This window comes from Carassius auratus, chromosome 13, assembly GCF_003368295.1.
Source record: "Carassius auratus strain Wakin chromosome 13, ASM336829v1, whole genome shotgun sequence".
NCBI lineage: Eukaryota > Metazoa > Chordata > Actinopteri > Cypriniformes > Cyprinidae > Carassius > Carassius auratus.
Genome location: NC_039255.1, coordinates 3,754,444 through 3,773,084, shown reverse-complemented (window position 1 = coordinate 3,773,084; position 18,641 = coordinate 3,754,444). Strand labels below are relative to the sequence as shown.

The 18,641-nt window shown below is 37.9% G+C and overlaps 1 protein-coding gene across 4 annotated transcripts in view; it reads right to left on the bottom strand.

Moving 5' to 3' along the window:
• Positions 1–18,641, bottom strand: part of LOC113112375 (arginyl-tRNA--protein transferase 1-like) — a 71,248-nt gene that overhangs the window by 9,754 nt on the left and 42,853 nt on the right. For all 4 annotated transcript variants that reach the window (XM_026277916.1, XM_026277917.1, XM_026277918.1 and 1 more), the window contains one exon: positions 531–651. In XM_026277916.1, the coding sequence (XP_026133701.1) occupies positions 531–651 (121 nt within the window). The remainder of the gene's footprint in view (positions 1–530; positions 652–18,641) is intronic.

Below are 18,641 nucleotides of genomic sequence, written 5' to 3'. Positions count from 1 at the left end.
GTAGAAAAGGTGAGCTAGTGGATGAATCTCACAGTATTTCAATATGTAAATTATTCATTATTATTAAAAATAAAATAATAATTATTATAATTGTTATTTATAATTATTTTTATAATAATAAAGTTAATAATAATACATGTTATTACTTAAAAATCTTATCTTAAAAAAAAATACATTTACATAAATACAAATAAACAATATATGTTGGTATTTATTGGATTACCTATATGCAGTTTTTAATGAAATAGTTTTTAATAAAAATTTTTTAAAACAAATGAGTGAAGAGACCTTCAAAAGTAAAGCAATGGATGAATCACAGTTCTGACAGTTAGCTGAGAAAATGTGCTTAGCTGTCATTAAAAGTGCAAAACCTTAAAAAAAAAAAAAGTTACATATTTTTAACAAAAAACAAAAAAAGTTTAATTTATGCAAAATATTCTGGGTGCGAAGAGTGACTTGAACCTTTTCATTTAATGCACCATGTCAGTGTATTTGCTAGGTCATGGGTTTTAAAATGATTGAAGGCTCACCTTCATGGGCGTTCTCATTGAGACGAGAGTAGGCAGAGATCTCGAGCCGGGGGATGCATCTCTCGATGGACACCCAAGTGTAGGTTTCAGGGCACAGGAGGTCTGAAGGCCGGTACTGACCCTATAAATGCAAAAACAAGTGAAAGTGCTTGGTCAGGGTCCTGGTGTGTCAAATACTGTATATTTTCTGTAAAACCAGGAAAGAGAAAAGGAGTAAAGCACATGGCTTCCTGGGCCTTGAGTTGCGTGTGTCTTAGGAGGCTGCAGATAGTCATACAGAGCCAAACACACACACACACACACACACACACCATTGTGACCGCAGTGTAAACAAGCAAATGCCTCAGCGCAGATATCTGCATCGCTTCAAACGCTAAAGTTCAGTGACACGCTGCACATACGGACACGCACGCTAAAGCCCACACAGATTATGTGGGTTTAGTTCAGCATTTGGTCAAACGAGAAGCAGCCTTGTTAAAGTCCCACCATTACTGACAGGATTCGTCTGTCATTATCCTGCAGTGGAAACTATGTGTCCTGTTTTTACAAGACGGACGACACGGTAACGAGGGACCCCGAGGAACGTGTAAATAAAAGGCATTTTGTGGGATGGCTAATGTTGGGTGAGTACTCATGAGGGAAAGGTTTTCACACTCGTGTTCATCACTCTGTCATCAGCGGACTATATGAAGAGCCCTAAAGAGTGAGGTGACTTATTCAGAGCAGACCGATGACAAGCAAGCGAGGGTCACTGGATTTAAAGGCCTCGCTGAGCAATGCAAGAGAATCTGAATTTTTGAGCCTACTGACTGATGTGTGCACATGTATAAAAGAAAAGAGAAACGCAAGCTCCACTAATGCATAAAAAAAGCATGGAATTACAACATGCACAAACACAAAAGTAAAGTAATTCTACATGAGTACAAAACAAAAAACTTTCTGTTTTGATTGTAAAAAAAAGAGCTGTGAAGGTAAGCAGAGGTTAGTCAAGCATAATGGTCTTTTACAGAAATTTCTTAAAGGTACAGTAGCAAAAACAGTCTAATGCTAGATCACAACTTTTCTGGTGCAAGAAACTTCACAATGGTCTTCAGGGGAAAGGAATAAAATGCTACAAAAGTGCAGAATATGACCCCTTTAGACTAAAGGATGTGCTACTGATATTGGGATATGCTTAAGTTAAACGTCACACTCCACAGCCTTTAAATGTGCAGCTTGCGATCATGCTCTGGAAAGGAATCTTGGCTGCTGGTACATGCAAGAGCCTGTAAAGAGATTTTGCAAAGATGCAACTTCCATTATTGGGGAATCCAGGAAGTAACCAGAACAAACAGATGATACATTCAATAAGCCAAACTTAAAATAAGAGAAACAGTTCAAAAAGTGAGAGAAAGAAGGAAAGAAAGATTAAAAAACATCTTACAGGATAAAACATATAAATAGTATTTTTTATGACACACACACACACACACACACACACACAAAGTAAGTCATAAAAAAACTTTGTTATTGATCATCAGCCAATTAAATAAAATTAATAAAAGAAAAAAAAAATATTTTATTTATTTATTAATAAACCACATTGAAGGACAAAATTATATATATATATATATATATATATATATATATATATATATATATATATATATATATATATATATATATATATATATATCAAATAAAAATAATTTAAACAAAATTAATTAAAAGCTTTATCTCCATAACAGACAATTGCACATAATGGAACTAAGGAATTATTCATTTATTTAATATGTAATAAAAGAGAAGAGTAGTAGCACATAAAGATCACTTTTTGTTATCATACGGATGCTGGTATGACTGAGTGCTTCCAGTTCCTTAATTTAGGAAACAACAGAAACATTTCAACATTTCCTTGAACTCTGTTCTAAATGTGTGTGTGTTAATTCTGAATTTCTTTTAACTAATTCACTACTAGAATTACCTGATGAGATTCACTGCAGTCTGAAACACTCTACACTGCTCACATCATATGTTAGTTTTCGAGTGCAGCTAGTAAAGACAATAGAGACAGTAACATGCAACAGAAAGTCACGTCATGGCTTTGTTTCACGATACATGCGATACCTCATCATAACTCCAGCTCACATTTCTGGAAAAGAAATAACTCCATAACTCCAGCTCGCATTTCTTTTACCGTAGTGCAGGAAACACTGTAGTTAGCACATACTTACAGAAGCCTGTGATCTCGGGGGAGTCCGAACGGTTCATGCAGAAGACACTTGGATAAAGACTGTCAAAGAGTTAAGACGAGAGAGAGATGGAGTCTGGCTGGTCATTATCTCTGCGTCTGCTCCACTTCCCTGACGGCTCTGTTGGCCACACATCTCAAGGCTGAGCTCACCGCCGCACCAAAGGCCTTCTCTCCTCATCTCTCTAAGATTTGCTGTTTGCACGCTTAGTGCTTGCTCTAAAGATAACCAAAGTTTAACCAGCTCCTCGCTTTTAACATTTTTCAGAAATTAAATAATTATGTGTCAGATTTCAAGTTCTGCAAGTTTGAATTTAATGTGTCTAGCAACTCTGTGATGTCTCTTAAGCACTCAGTCACTGCTGTGTTAACACTGCACGATGGATTGGCAACAGGTTTCACACTGCATGGCTTTACAATATTAAGAATCGAAGACAACTCTGTCTGGCATGCAAACTACATTTCACAACCAAACAGACACGAGATGTGACAAGGAAACAACGAGATATCACACGTGCAAGACCGGAGTTTTCATGTGAGACTGGGATAGCTCAGATGAAACCTCAAACAGACACAGGTACCCCTGCCAAATTTCTACTAATTTTTCTTCCATTTCTTGGGTCCAAATAGACCGAGAAGAAAGCCTTTTTCTGAAATGAAGCCATGCTTGCTGATATTATGGTCCATAACCCGCTGCTCTGTATCGCCGATGTAGTTCTCAGTCAGAACACTTTTCACAAAGCATGATTTTGAATCACTGACAAGTCCAGATATTTAACATGCCTAATATATCACGGTCATTGGCAATTCTCTCAGATCGCGTCTTTGCTCATTCACACTATGTGATTGTCACTTGCGTGGACGAGCACCAATTTGCCTGTGATTTCGGGCATTTGTTGACGATTTCTCAAAACCTGTCGCCGAGCCAAAAACTGGGCTAAAATCGTGGAGTCTGAACTTTGCTTTAAAGGAATAGTTCATAAATGTTGAGATTTTGTGATTCTTGAGATTCTGTCAAACCTTTCCATACAATAAAAATGAATGAGAACTGGAGCAATAAAATTTCAGTACTGCAAAAACAGTTGACAGTTCACGTGCCAGTGGGAACAAGGGTGGATGTCAGTGCAAAATTCAAAGGATGTTTATAATGCTTATTATTGCTTAGTTACACAGAATATATGCTACTGTTCAAAGGTTTGGAGTTTGTAAGAGTTTTGAATCCTTTTAAAAGAAGTCTCTTCTGCTCACCAAGGCTGCATTAATTTGATCAAAAATACAGTAAAAAAACAATAATATTGCAAAATATTATTACAATGTAAAATAGCTGTTTACTATTTGAATATATTGTAAAATGTAATTTATTCCTGTGACAGAAAGCTGTATTTTCAGCATCATTACTCCAGTCTTCAGTGTCACATGATCTTCAGAAATCATTCTAACAAGCAGACTTGCTGAAAAAAAAAAACGTTTTGTTTTTTTAGGATTCTTTGATGAGTAGAAAGCAGTGTTCGTTTGAAACAGAAATCTTTTCTAACATTATACTGTAAACGTCTTTACTGTCACTTTTGGTTATTTTAATGAATTCTTGCTGAATAAAAGTGTTACTTTTTTAAACCTCAAACTTTTGAATGAGAAGAAGAAAGAAGAAAGAAAAAAAATCACACAGGTTTGGACTGACATGGAGGTGAGAAATGGTTTTCACTTCGAGGTGAACTATTTGGATTCAGTTTTTCTGTGAGGTGTGTCATGAGCACATGATCTGTACTCCTGTATACATTTACACAGACGGGAAATATTGAATCACGCTTTGAGTGCTGATTCTCATGTACAGCTGAGAGAGAATGACAACACCTCTCATGTTTTTATTGCATATTTTATTACAGTATTCTGTCCGCATCTGTGGAACAATGCAGATGATCCATAAACCACTAACAGAACTGAATTTCAGGAATATCATAGCGTTTCCAAATCTTTTGTGAATCCATTCTTGCTATCTCCTGGTAACTTGATCTAGCCGACGCCTGTATCTAAAATGATAGCAGAGGGTATGCATGGGATGCTGAAAACTAAAAAACAACTAAAAACAGCCAAACGAGCAAAAACTAACCACGTGGAGCAGATTTTTCCCCCTTTGCATCCATAAATCCATCAGTTTTGCTAGCTCAGCACACTGCTATCAGAAGAGGATGTGATAGCACAGACTGAAGGCCAGGTGAGGGGGAAAAGCAGCAAGAAACGACATGCTCACTGTCCCACTCCTTCCAGCTGATCTAAAGCCACTCTTGTCTTAAGTGAGCCATGACGGCTGAAAGGACCAATTGAAATCAGTTTAATCCGTGTGTTTCTGTCTGCATTTCTCACTCCCCGACGTTTGTTTAAAAGAATGGCACGATGAACACCGCGCCATCCGTCTTCAAGTCCTCCTGCCAACCTGCTTTCACACCACAATGAAGGTAATGTTGACAGACGGCCCGCACTCGCTAAGGCTCACTGATATCACCATAGTGAGGAAAACAGAGGACAAAGAAAAGAAAAGAAGAACTGTTTGAGAAGCACCTTTCGTCACATTGCATGAATAGCTGTTTTAAAATAATACACAATAATAAATCAGAGATCAAATCAGAAAGCTCCAACAACACACACAAGGATGAGGCTAGGACACAAATCCATTCAAGCTGAAGAAGAAACATGGATATGCAGGTATGTTTCGGTTTAAATTAACAATCCAATTTCATATTTTTTAGAATTATCTGCTATAGTCAAATAAGGGTTTAAATTACAAACAGATAACTGTTTTCCAACATTAAAAAGTCATTTTTTTATTAATTATTTTACTGTATATTATAATGTTTTGGTGAGACTATCTGTAATCACTGTATTTTTGCTAATTATATCTGTGCATCCTTTGCTTATTTTACTGTGATGGTCTAGTTGCTCAAGAGATGCTATTATATATTTCAAATTAATTCCTAAATTAGTTACACTTTTTGAGCATGCATACTACTAGCATATTGGCTGTTTATTAGTACTTATAAAAGCACATATTAATGCTTTATTCCATGAGCATATTCTAGATCCCTTAATCCGACCCAAACCTAAACTTAGCTGCTACCTCACTAATTATTAATAAGCAGTAAAGTAGAGGTTTATTGAGGCAAAAGTTATAGTTAATAATTAATTAATAGTGAAAATTGGTCTTCTAAAGTCTGACTAAATTTGAATTGAGGAAGCAAAAAGGAAGTGGAAATGATCATTTGGAAAAAAAATATATAATTAAAACCTAAAATGCATGTATCTGCAAAAAAGCTTAAACTAACAGAAATGATAACTTTAAAACACGTAAAAAATAAATAAAAATAAAGACACTAAAACTAACCTAAAACCAAAAAGGATGGATTTTAAATATGGCCAGAAAACAGAGTATGTGTGCATTTTTTACCCTAAGGTTAATCCACTGTACAGGTTAAATGCTCAAAAGATATTACATAAACTGAAAACACTAATTTTAACAATGTTGGTCTTGTGTTTTATATGAGAGGGAGGTAAAGTCCTGACAAATGCATATATATATATATATATATATATATATATATATATATATATATATATATATATACACACATTTGCTTCATTTTCATTTGCTGTAAAAACCTCCACCCCTCTGACTGGGGTACGCTGCAGGGTCCATACCTGAGATTTATTAGAAAAGCAGTTAATCGGGGGCATAAATCCTCGACTTCACTGCTGGCTAGGAATCTCTGTGAAAGACAACACCTCGACTCTCGCTCTGGGGAGTGAAGATGTCTGCACAAGCTGATCTGGGAGAGCAATCTTTACCTTAATGTCAACTATGACCTACAAAAAAATGCTTTAAGTTCATCTACTCTTTTATACATCTGATCTGTAATCAAATAACTATGTAACAAAAAAAAATAAGTTAATGTTATTAATCTCAAAGTTTAAATTCTAGTCAAACCAAAAATTTAAGGATTCATTATTGAGGCTATGGATTTACTTGCGAATTTTATAATTGTAGATCAATTAGCTGTTCTTTTAAAAAAATCTGTGAAATTTGCCATGGTCACTTATAAGATCCAGATCATAACCACAAACTGGGTCCTATAGGCCATTGTAGGCCACGAAGGGAACCCAAACCCTCCCATTGAGAGCCAATGGGGTCTAAATAGAAGCAGGATGTCGACTTTTCACCATTCGCTATGATTTCATGCACATCTGGGGCCTATTTCCTCTGTAGAGGTCCATTTCATTTTTTAGAAGCATTCATAGGCACCTTCAGGCTGAGAAGACTCAATGAGAGGAACTAGATATTTAGACTTTCTGATGAAAATGTGAGTGGTGCTAGACCATGCAAAAGTCAAAGTCACACATGCTAGGGTGTCTGAACAAACCTCTAACCCTGAGTATGAGGAATAGTAACAGTGGCCCACACAGTAAAAGATAGAATTGTGTGCACTGCAGTCATGAATTCTAACTGCAACCTGTCTAAACATTTACCATGCTGTCTGCATTCCCTCCTGCTCCATACAGTCCCGAACAATGCCTGGCCTATCCCTTCTGACATAACAAGGACAGGCCTGTGCCTTGACAGACACAAGTGCACACTTGCTTTCACCCACCACTATCTTATCTTGGCTTTGAGACACACAAAAACAGCAAACACGGTTGCCATGTTGTGCCTATTGTTTAAATTGCAGGTTACACATACAAATGATGAGTACAGATGAAATACAGGCACAAAGTGCTAAAGAGGCGGCATTCAGATCAGGAATATGCTCTACGCAAGTATGCAAACACAGACCTGTGGTTTTGCATGACAGCCAAAGGGGGCGATAGAGTTTATAGAGTTAGAGTTCATTTATCCATGCAATAAAACCATGCCTTATTATTTAGGTATAAGTTACAAACATGTCAATGGTTTAATGCCTCGTGCATTGAGAAAGAAATATGCAGTTGCACGTTTTGGACACTTCATAGCATAATGCAAGAAAATTTAGCAAACTAGAAGTGTTTGTGTAGGGAATGTTTCAGTAATAGAGCACTTATATTTACCACTAGAGAGTATAGTGCTGCAAAAACAAGTCCCAAAACCCAGAAATGTGTCTTTTGTGGTTCAATGTCTGAAACAAGGTCTGTGGTAAACAAGCTCAAGATATGTTCACATTTTATTGTATGACATATTATACATCAGTAACACCCTACTCGTGATTTTTAAGCTTTTATGTGTCTTGAAAAAGTGTACTAAATGGGACTACAGAAGTTGTCGGGGACATTGAACATCACAACAAACTGGAAACTTATTTTCTGCAATTATCCAAAAACTAATGGAAAAATCCTACTTTCTTTTTGTCAGGGTGATGCTAAACTTTCAGGCTGGACTAGAAGAAAAAAAATCATCCCTGCAGCACTATTGATTTAGGCTGGAAGATCTGTCTAGCACTAAAAAAAGGGAGGGCTGACCTGGACTGAGACCCGATGCTGTCCTATAGGTCAGTTAAACAGCGAGTGCATGTCTATACAAAGAAAACCCTTTTAGTTTTCCTCTAGTCATTTACTCTGGCATTCAGGAACGCTGCACAGATGGCGAGACCGCCCTGTTAGAGCTGACATCAGGACAGACTTCACTGAATGACACGTGTAAACACACTTTCACACAAACAGCGGTCGGACAGGGCTTTGTAAATGAGCGGAGGAGAGGTGTGTGTGTAAATAAAGATCCCTCCCTCTCCTTACATACTACACTATGGCATGCATACAGAGTACCACACAGCGGTCCTCAGGAGAGCATCAAACCGCATTCAGATATTTACACAAACCTGGAGTTGGGTGCGTCGTTTCGCCTCACTCGACACATTACCAGGGGACAGAATTCAAATAAACACAGTGTCCCGACTGCTAACTAATGCCTCCTCAGACATACACACACAAATACACTCTCACTTGTAGTGCCTGGCCGGGCTGTGTATCAGGGGTTGGTGGATGACAGCTTAATGATGGGAAAATATTTTTACAGGATCACGTTTCAGCAGGGCAGCGATTTACAGGCACAGCCTCCCGAGCCTCGTTTTATCTCTCTATCTCTCCTGCCGTTTATAGACGAGCTGCTTAAGTGCTGCAGTCTTACAACCTTAACACTCACCTTCCCTAAGTGCTTTTCACTCCAGACATCTCTAATCTGGTTTATTAGATGAACACCCAAAAATAAAGGTTGTATGGAAATAAGCACCACATTTGTGCCATGTTGTGTATATATATATATATATATATATATATATATATATATATATATATATATATATATATATATATATATATTAGGGGTGTAACGGTTCACAAAATTCACGGTTCGGTTCGATACGATACACTGATGTCACGGTTCGGTTCGGTTCGGTTCGGTTCGATACGTTTTAGATACAGCAAAATGTAAAAACATCTCAACTTTTCAGAATGCCGCAAGCGCACCGCGGGTCATGTGACAAGAACCAACCAATCAGCTTCATCCTTTCCCGTAACAACATTGAGAGCTCAGCCAAGATGAAGGAACAGCTGATCATAGTTGTATATGGATTGCAATTTTGAAAAAAATTCAGTAGCAGAGCTACTGCAAGCGATTTTTAGAGCTGCAAATCCATTTATCCTTCGCTGAAATTTCCGCGTCTCATGGAGAGAGCACGTCATTGTTGCTTAGCAAAGACAGACGCCTCATGAGCGCTTCTGCCCGAGCGCTTTGGAAAGGAGGAGAAAGACGCGCTTAGCGTTTTCCATGCGTTTTTAGGCACGATATGTGAACGGCCCCTAAGGCGCTCGCTCACTCAGCACACGCTGAAGGCTCGTTGCAAAATGTCTAATGCATTTAACAGACCAGAAATATAAGATCCTAAAATAACCAACAGGTCTGGTGTTTGGGTTGGATTCCCTGTAAGCTATAGTGTCTAAATGCTGCAGGGATAGTTTGCTGCGTGCATGTTTCTCCTTTTTTTCGTCTTTTCCCAGATAGTACTGACGCATATATCCCAAATATTCCCGCTGGTTTTTTTTTTTTTTTTTTTTAATCCCGCTGGTGTACCCTGTCATGTTGCAGATGCGACATACCGTTGTTTTTTTATCCACCACTCTCTTGCCATCACCATTATAGCTTAAAGGGAATCCAAAATGCACCCAAACACCAGACCTGTTGGTTATTGGAGGATCTTCTCATTTCTAGTCTGTTAAACGCATTGGCTATTTTGCAACGAGCCTTCAGCACGTACTGAGTGAGCGAGCGCCTGCTGAGTAGCCTAACATAAACATATAAGATGGTGTTTTTTTTCTTCTTCGGGAGTGTCAGGGGCGTTGCCTGTTACGTTGTTTGGGTTATTGGGCTACCTTGTTGAACGCATATCATTATATTTCTTTCTCTCTCTTTTTTTTTTTTTCAAATATAATTAATTACTCCAACGAACCGTTCGGTATACATAATGCGTACCGCGTACCGAACCGAAAGCGTCGTACCGAACGGTTCAATACGAATAGGCGTATCGTTACACCCCTAATATATATATATATATAAAATATTTAGTATTTTGTTTGTATGGGGTGGAGTATCCCTTTAAAGGATCCTGAATTCATTTCTTAAAAAAAAATATATATATATCTTACTGACCCCCAACTTAAAAACAAAACAAAACAAAAACACAGCAAACACATCAGATGTGAAAACAATATTAACATGCTTTATACAAATTACGTTAAGTACAAAATAAGACTTGCATGTTTCATTTCAATGCTCCTACAGGGGAAAAAAACTGAAAATAGTCTAAGTTTTGTTGGCTTGGTTTCATGCTCTATAATCAAAGTGTGCTATACGTTATAGGGTCTGGAGGCCTTGTCAAAGTGGCTGAATCCAAGGCTCTGAAAATAAACTGAGGGCGAGTTAATGGCAAGGCAAACACACTGCGCTGGCAGCTGGGCCACTCTGGCTATTTCACCCTGACATCAGATCTAAACTCTCATTTTCCAGCCCTTTGACCTTCACACCCCCCTCACCGAACCCCCTTCCCCCCCATATATATCTGCACTCTTTCACTGCAGAGACTAAATCGCCTAACCCGACCTCTCAACTCTGACCCCGGGGGTCTGTCGTCATGTCAGCGCTGCTGATGGGGGGCAGAGGAAAGGGCCTCAATGTAAACACATAAAACACACCACCTCTATTAACACACGGTGTCAACACACTAAACGAATATCCTGAATGTGGGTTATTTATTATTTAGGGATGCACAATATATCTGCAATTAGGCTTGTTGCAATCATTGGAGAAAATGCAATCACTCTGCATTCAAACTGCCATCCAAGTAAGTCAATTTTAGCAAATGCAACATGCATTTTAATGTCTTATGTGAACTCTCAAATGTCTCATCGACCCACATCACAGACCAACAAACCACACAAAGAGCAGCTACTGATGAATTCATGTCTCACACACTCCTAAACAAAGCTTATTGTGCACTGCAACTCAAAGCACCCTGGTGTTACATTACTATAAAATAATATTCATTTGGCTGGAGTCTATAAGAAAACACTATCAAAGAGAGCAAAAAAGGGAAATATATTAAAAACTTAACTAAAATAATATTATTCCTGTCATTCTACCCTTGTGCAGTATTTCTTTACAAAGCCTTAAGGGAAATCAAACATGCTCCACGTTCACTATGAGTTTCTTTAGACTTTCTGAGGTGCAAGATTGAACTAGTTCACCATCCCTAGTCTGGAAAGGCCAATCTTAGGAGTGTAAAATATCAAAACATGAACCTTATTAAGAATTCTTCTGCTCACCAATCCTTTTTTTTATCAAAATTACAGATAAAACATTTTATTTAGAATAAATATTTTCGATTTTCAATTTATTCCTGTGATTTTCAGCATCATTAATCCAGTCTTCAGTGTCACATGATCCTTCAGAAATCATTCTAATATGATGATTTGAGCTCAAGAAACATTTCAAATTATTATAAATAGTGAAAAGAGTTTTCAGAAAAACATGACATGGATTCTTTCAGGATTCTTTGATGAACAGCAAGCTCTAAAGAACACTGTTTATTTGAAACAGAAATCTTTTGTAACATTATGAATGACAGGTTAATGGATCCTTGCTGAACCAAAGTGTACATTTCTTTCAAAGATTTTTAACAGTAGTGTATGCTACACACACATGCTAAACATCTAAAAACAGATCAACTAGTGAGTAAAATACACCGTCACAAAGATCAACACATTTTTTTTTGTAATTGGAACAAGACCCTTGTACTGGCTTCAACCCATGTCAAAACTTACACCGTACAGAAGGGAGAAAGAAAAGAGAAGAATCAAACCCCAATTCAAACAAACTGTTCCCCTCATACGCCTCGCTGTTGGTGGTCTCAGTTGAACCAAATCAAAAAGCAACTTCTGTCAACTTGGCCGCCAATGAAGGACTCTGGGAAGAGTGAAAAACAGGCAAATAGAGAGGACGCTGGACTCGTAAGTGTTACTGAAGAAGTGAGAGGTATAAAACAGTATACTCAAGGTGATGCGGTGAGCAGGGCACGACTGGAACAGAGCAAAGAGGGGAACCGAGTTCATGAACAGCTATTTTAAAGACACATTCAAGCATTTTCAGAAACGCTTCATCTAAAATTGAAAATGCTCATCAGCCTCACACTCTAAACTTGCTTTTTGGATCGCTTTAAGCAAAAATAACAACATATTTGGGGTGAACTGTCCAAGCTGGCCAAGCTAGGTGTGCAATAAAAGGAGCTAAAACATTGGTGGTTTAGCATGTAGATCACGTATTTTGATATTTCAGTTCTGTGCTAACATGTTCACACTTGCACATGCCTGTGGGAGAGATTTCGGACCGGCAGTGAGACCCCAATGCTGGAAGCTTTCTTTTTTTTCCCGTCCTGACATGCACCACAATCACAAAACCAATCTCAACAGCACGTAACGAAAGTGCAGACCGCATTTCAACGGCTAACTGACAGTTCCACCGGGCCGTAGCTTATTAATGAAAGAAAAACAAGTGAAAGAGATTACCCTGCAGAACAGAGAACGCTTCAAAGGCACTTTGATGGGGGGAAAAAGGAGAAAGGGCAGAGCATGCCAAACTAAATGTGTGGTAATTGTTTATCTTTCTCTCAGACAACTTTCTTTCATTTCAACCCTCATTTCCTATCGTTTCATTCAGCGCTTCAAGCTGCCGTGATGCTGTGGTTTACAGGACGAGCAATGGTTTGAAGTCAAGTCCGTTTACATGATGAGGTTGAATGAGAAGGGCCGGGTTCTGCAAGCATACAGAATAAAAAGACCTCTGCTAGGACTGCGTCTCAAAACCTAGCAAGGGGCCTACCTAGACAGCATTGTTGGGCATTCAAACTCAAATTCAAAAATGCTGCCAGAAGCTCACTGGATTTATTTTTTTTGTAGGTCCCGAGTTTAATCAAAAGTTAAACACAAACTAAAGTGTGACCATGTGTGCAAGCACAAGCAATCATGTACAACACTAGAGGCGACAAGAGCGAGAGCAAGAAATGAGCATGTGTTCCCACCTGCCTCTGCATTCCTGAGGATTTATACAAGAGCAGACAGAGCGAGATTCAGAAACACGTACAGCAAACAGGTCGAGGACTCCTTTATAGAAATCTAGAGATTAGATTAGAAGGAGACTCTAAACACAACGTGTACAATCTCCAGGAGTCCCACTCCTTTTGATCACTGAATTTCCATGACTTCTGGATAGATTTCAAGAAAGATGGACAGAATAATGGTTGTACTCACAAAGTCGGTGAAATATTTTTAGTGCGGAGCTGTACAAAATTTTTCATAATTTAAGATTTTTTTATTACATTAATTTACAAGACCTAGAAATTGCAGCGTTTTCAATTCTTCATAAAAGTGGGAACCCCGATTCCTAAAAGCAGTGCTAAAAACACTACCATTCAAAAGTTTAGGATCAGTGAGATGTTTCATGTTTTTGAAAGAAGTCTCTTCCTCTCATCATAGGAAGATTTTTTATTGGATAAAAAAAAAAAGACAAAAGAAATTTGAACCGGTACTATTGTGAGATACAATTCAAAAGAACCATTTACTATTTGAATATACTGTGAAATGTAATTTATTTCAGTGAAGTAAAGCTGAATTTTCAGCAACATAACTTCAGTCTTTAGCATCACATGATCCTTCAGAAATCATTCTAAGCAGATTCACTGCTCAAGGAACATTTCTGATTATTAATGCTGAAAACAGATGTGCTTCTTAATATTTGTGTGCAAACCAGAATACTTCTTCAATGATTCTTTGATGAACGGAAAGTTCAAAACACCCCAAACATTTGAACTTTAGTATATACCAGCATTTTCACTTTCTCTGGCCAAAACAATGTTCTCATAAACTACATCACCAAACTTTGTTTGAGATCAAAGAATTAAACCTTAAAATAAACAATAACTACATAGTTCACCTAAATGATTCTTTAATGTCACTGTAACACACTTTAACTCAAAGGAAAACTAAAACCGAGATTTAGGAACATGCTTGGTCTTAAAATGCGAAGAAAACAACGATGAATAAAATGTTGTGCAACATCGCAAGGCCCCATGCAAACTATGGGAAGTGGAAAACAGGGAAGCACTGACAAAAGTCAATAAATGTTAAAAACAAAAATGGTTCTAAGAATCACACATATAACAATGGGAAACATGAACGGATGTTGTCGTCTCTTTTGGTTTAGCATGCAACAAATACAGATTCTGCAATCTATGCATCAAGCTAATGCATGAGAATGAACTCATGTTCTTTCAGCCCAATACAATTCAATACATTTGTCCCAGATTAGCAGATGAGAGGTTACAGTCAACCAAAGAAACATGTTACAGCAGGAAAACATGAGTGCAATGCCTCTGGACTACACTAGAGGGACTTTCACTGAAGTAGCAACTCTATACATAGCTATTAAAACATACATGCCAAAAAAGGGTCCTTTCATAGGGGTCTTCCAGTAGCAAAATATAATTGAATGAAACACTCATGCTTTAAAAGACATATTAAACTCGCTGTACATTAGTATTATTAAACATCCTTAACGTGGCTCATTTGCATCAAGGTTAGACTAAGTACAGTGCAAACATTATCCATTAACCCACTGAAAATCTTCAGGTTTCCGACATTAACTTAGCAGCAAGCGGCTCTTAAGACTAATGAAAAGCCTCTCCAGCTGACCAGCAGCCCAAACACAAACATACAAAGACGACCCCAGTGCAGTTCTCAGACGCTTGTTTCCTTTGGCCTGGATGTGGAATTCACAGGAAGCTTTGGGAAACACCTGGTGGATGGAGTGGGAGGCAGGTGGAGGGATGGTGGAGGGGGGATGCATCTCCCGCCAGAACCCCACAGACCTGCTCATTTCACCCCATTAGACACATTCAGACGCTTGAAAGCTTGGGCAAAGTCGAGGGCCAAACAGCCATCAGCGGCTCGGGCACAGAATGGAGACGGCAGGGCCAGGAAGTCACGTCTCGGACTGGACGGCTGGTCTGGCTCGACTGCAGTGAGAGGAAAAGAGCTTGCTGGCACTGGATAAAACCTCCCGAAAAGACTCCAACCACTGCCTTTGTGACCAGTCAAGTTTAAACGGAAGCCAGTTAGAGTTCTTGGCATGTTGGTCTGCCCCAGTCATTCTTCCACAACAACTAAATAATATATTCTGTATAAGTATCTTTATCTAAAAAATAAATAAATAACTAACATGAAAAGTACATTCCCATTCAAAAGTTTGGGGTGACCCAAGTTTCATTAAAAATAAGTACAAAAGTACAAAATAATACTTTTATTCTGCAAGGATGCATTCGATTTATCAAAAGGGACAGTAAAGAAATGTATATTACAAAATATTTCTAATTTAAATAAATATTTTTTATTCAAATACATGCTTTATTATATTTACTGAATACTAACTTCACATTCAAAAAATCCTGAAAAAAAAATCATGGTTTCCACAAAAATATTTGGCAGCACAACTGTTTTCAGCATTGATAATAATCAGAAATGTTTCTTGAGCAGCAAATCATCATATTATAATGATTTCTGAAGATCATGTGACACTGAAGACTGGAGTAAGGATGCTGAAAATTCAGCTTTGATCACAGGAATAAATTACATCTTAAAAAATAATTTAAAAGAAACAGTTATTTTACCATTTAAAAAAAATATTGACAGTATCACTGTTTAATAATTCACTATAATAACTATAATACACTTCTGGTATCATGGGGATCACCATTGAAAATGGAGGCAGAGAATAGGCTGATTTTCCCAGCCAGCATTTAAAGAAAAGTTGTTGGCCATCTCTTAATCTTAGCAGCCGATGTGGAAAAGAATCCCAGATTTAAGAGAACTTGTTGAGAAATGTGTGGGGAGACAGTTGAGAAACTTGAGAATGAAAACGCTGAACTTCGGGAAAGGCATGAGCGCATGGAAAATCAGAACACATGGCATTACCTTGTCTTTTATGGCATCCTTGGAGTCGGATTGAGAAACATTGTAAGAGTGAGAAAAAGTTGCAGGATTACGTTACTGAATATTTTGATTTGGAACGATGTGGAACTCCCAACTGAGCGCACTCACCATGTTGTTGGTTCATTTCGAAAGGTGGAAGGACAAGGAAGAGATTCTACAGAACTGCACAACAGAAATCATGGGAATGGTGTTGAAAAAGTTAAAATGAAGATGATGGAATAAATGGGCGAATTCGGGTGTCAGAGTAGATATGCAGAAAATGCTATTTTACTTTAATTGCAAGAAATGTTCAAGGGTTAAAGTCTTTGTTAGTAGAAGAGACCTACAACGCTTCTGTATATAACATGCAACTGGTGCGATCATTGTACCTTTTTAGATGATCAAGTCATCAGTTAATTATAGAGAGAGATTAGTTAAAGAGAGTTAAAAGATTTTTCTGTGCTCTTTTGCAGTTACAATTAATTACGACTGGGGCTTTTAAGATTCAGAAAGATGCAAAAACATCATAAAACCAGTTTATTCAACTCTTCTGTAGTCATACAATCACTTTGTGTGAGAGACAGATCAATAATGTAGACATCAGTCACTGAAAATCTGCCCTAGATTTTTTTGGCAAATCACTCTTTTGTATTTTATAAATAAATCAGTTCATTGTTCATTCAATGATTCATATCTGATTGTTTATCATTTAACTCAATGATCCACGCGCAACTCATTAGCTACATTTCCATGTAAATAATCGGTTTCATTATCATTCATTTCATTGTCATTATCACTCAAAAGCCTTCATGTAAGCATCTCGACTGATGCAATTGAGCTCAGTCTGAATGAACATTTGAATCGGATTAAAAAGTGGTCTAGACCTAAAATAATCTGATCAACAGGAAGAAAAATTAAGCATGTAAGCGCTTGAATTAGACTATTTTCTCAGTTGGATTCAAAAATACCTTGCACAGTGCTGTGATGCCAATTTAGACAAGTTTCATATCTTACAAACTTTGAGCTTTAATTAACTCGTGATTTCTGCCTAAAATTAATGAATCTATTTTCTGGTCATCTATGAACTCTTCATTTCTGAATTGGACATTACTTGGACAGTCACCTCTGATAGCAGATCACTCTAAATTGAAAAAAATACAACTGGACTGCACATAAGCTGAGGTTTTATTCAGAGAAGAAAAAAATAATATTAAATATATAAAAAATATATTTAAATATATGAATTGGATTGCAGTGTTCAGGATTCATAAGTACAGAATGTTCAGGCAATAATGAGTGTTTTTTGGTCTGTTTCTCGCATAAATATATTGTATGGGTTCAGATGATACTTTAAAGGGGGGGTGAAATGCTATTTCATGCATACTGAGTTTTTTTACACTGTTAAAGAGTTGGATTCCCATGCTAAACATGGACAAAGTTTCAAAAATTAAGTTGTACGTTTGAAGGAGTATTTCTGTTCCAAAAATACTCCTTCCGGTTTGTCACAAGTTTCGGAAAGTTTTTTTCGAGTATGGCTCTGTGTGACGTTAGATGGAGCGGAATTTCCTTATATGGGTCCTGAGGCACTTCTGCCGGAAGAGCGCGCACTCCCGTATAGCAGAGCACTGAGAGCAGAGACATTCACTGATCAGAGCGAGAGCATCGCGAAATGTCACAAAAGGAGTGTGTTTTTGGTTGCCAGGGCAAGACAACCCTGCACAGATTACCAAAGAAAAAACAGCATTAAGGGACCAGTGGATGGAGTTTATTTTTACAGAGCATCAACGGAGTTGTGCAAGTGTTTGTGTTTGTTCCCTGCATTTCGAAGATGCTTGTTTTACAAACAAGGCCCAGTTTGACGCCGGATTTGCACATTGTTTATTTCTTAAGGATGATGCAATCCCAACGAAAAAGGGTCACAATTGTGTTTTGGAACCACAGGCGGTGAGTAAAACTGCTTCAAATATCTCTGCCTCCTTGTTAGTGCGTCCGCCTCCCATCGAAGACCCGGGTTCGAGCCCTGCTCGGAGCGAGTCGTTGCTGCTGCTGCTCTCGTTCAGTTTCAGCCTTCACAGCTGTCACAGCTTCCAAACGCTCTCAACGCAACTGGCGCTCGTGATTCTTTAGCTCCGCCCACACGTCACGCCTCCAGGCGCTCGTGTTTTTCCGGGAAATCTTTCTCTTATGAATATAATAAAACTAAATACTTTTTGGAGTTATGAAGGATGCAGTACTACTCTATAGGTACTCAAGATTAACAGGATATAGAGTGAAAACGAGCATTTCACCCCCCCTTTAATGATGCTTTTGTGCCCTTTTTGAAGCTTGAAAGCTTCAGATCTCATTTATTGCAA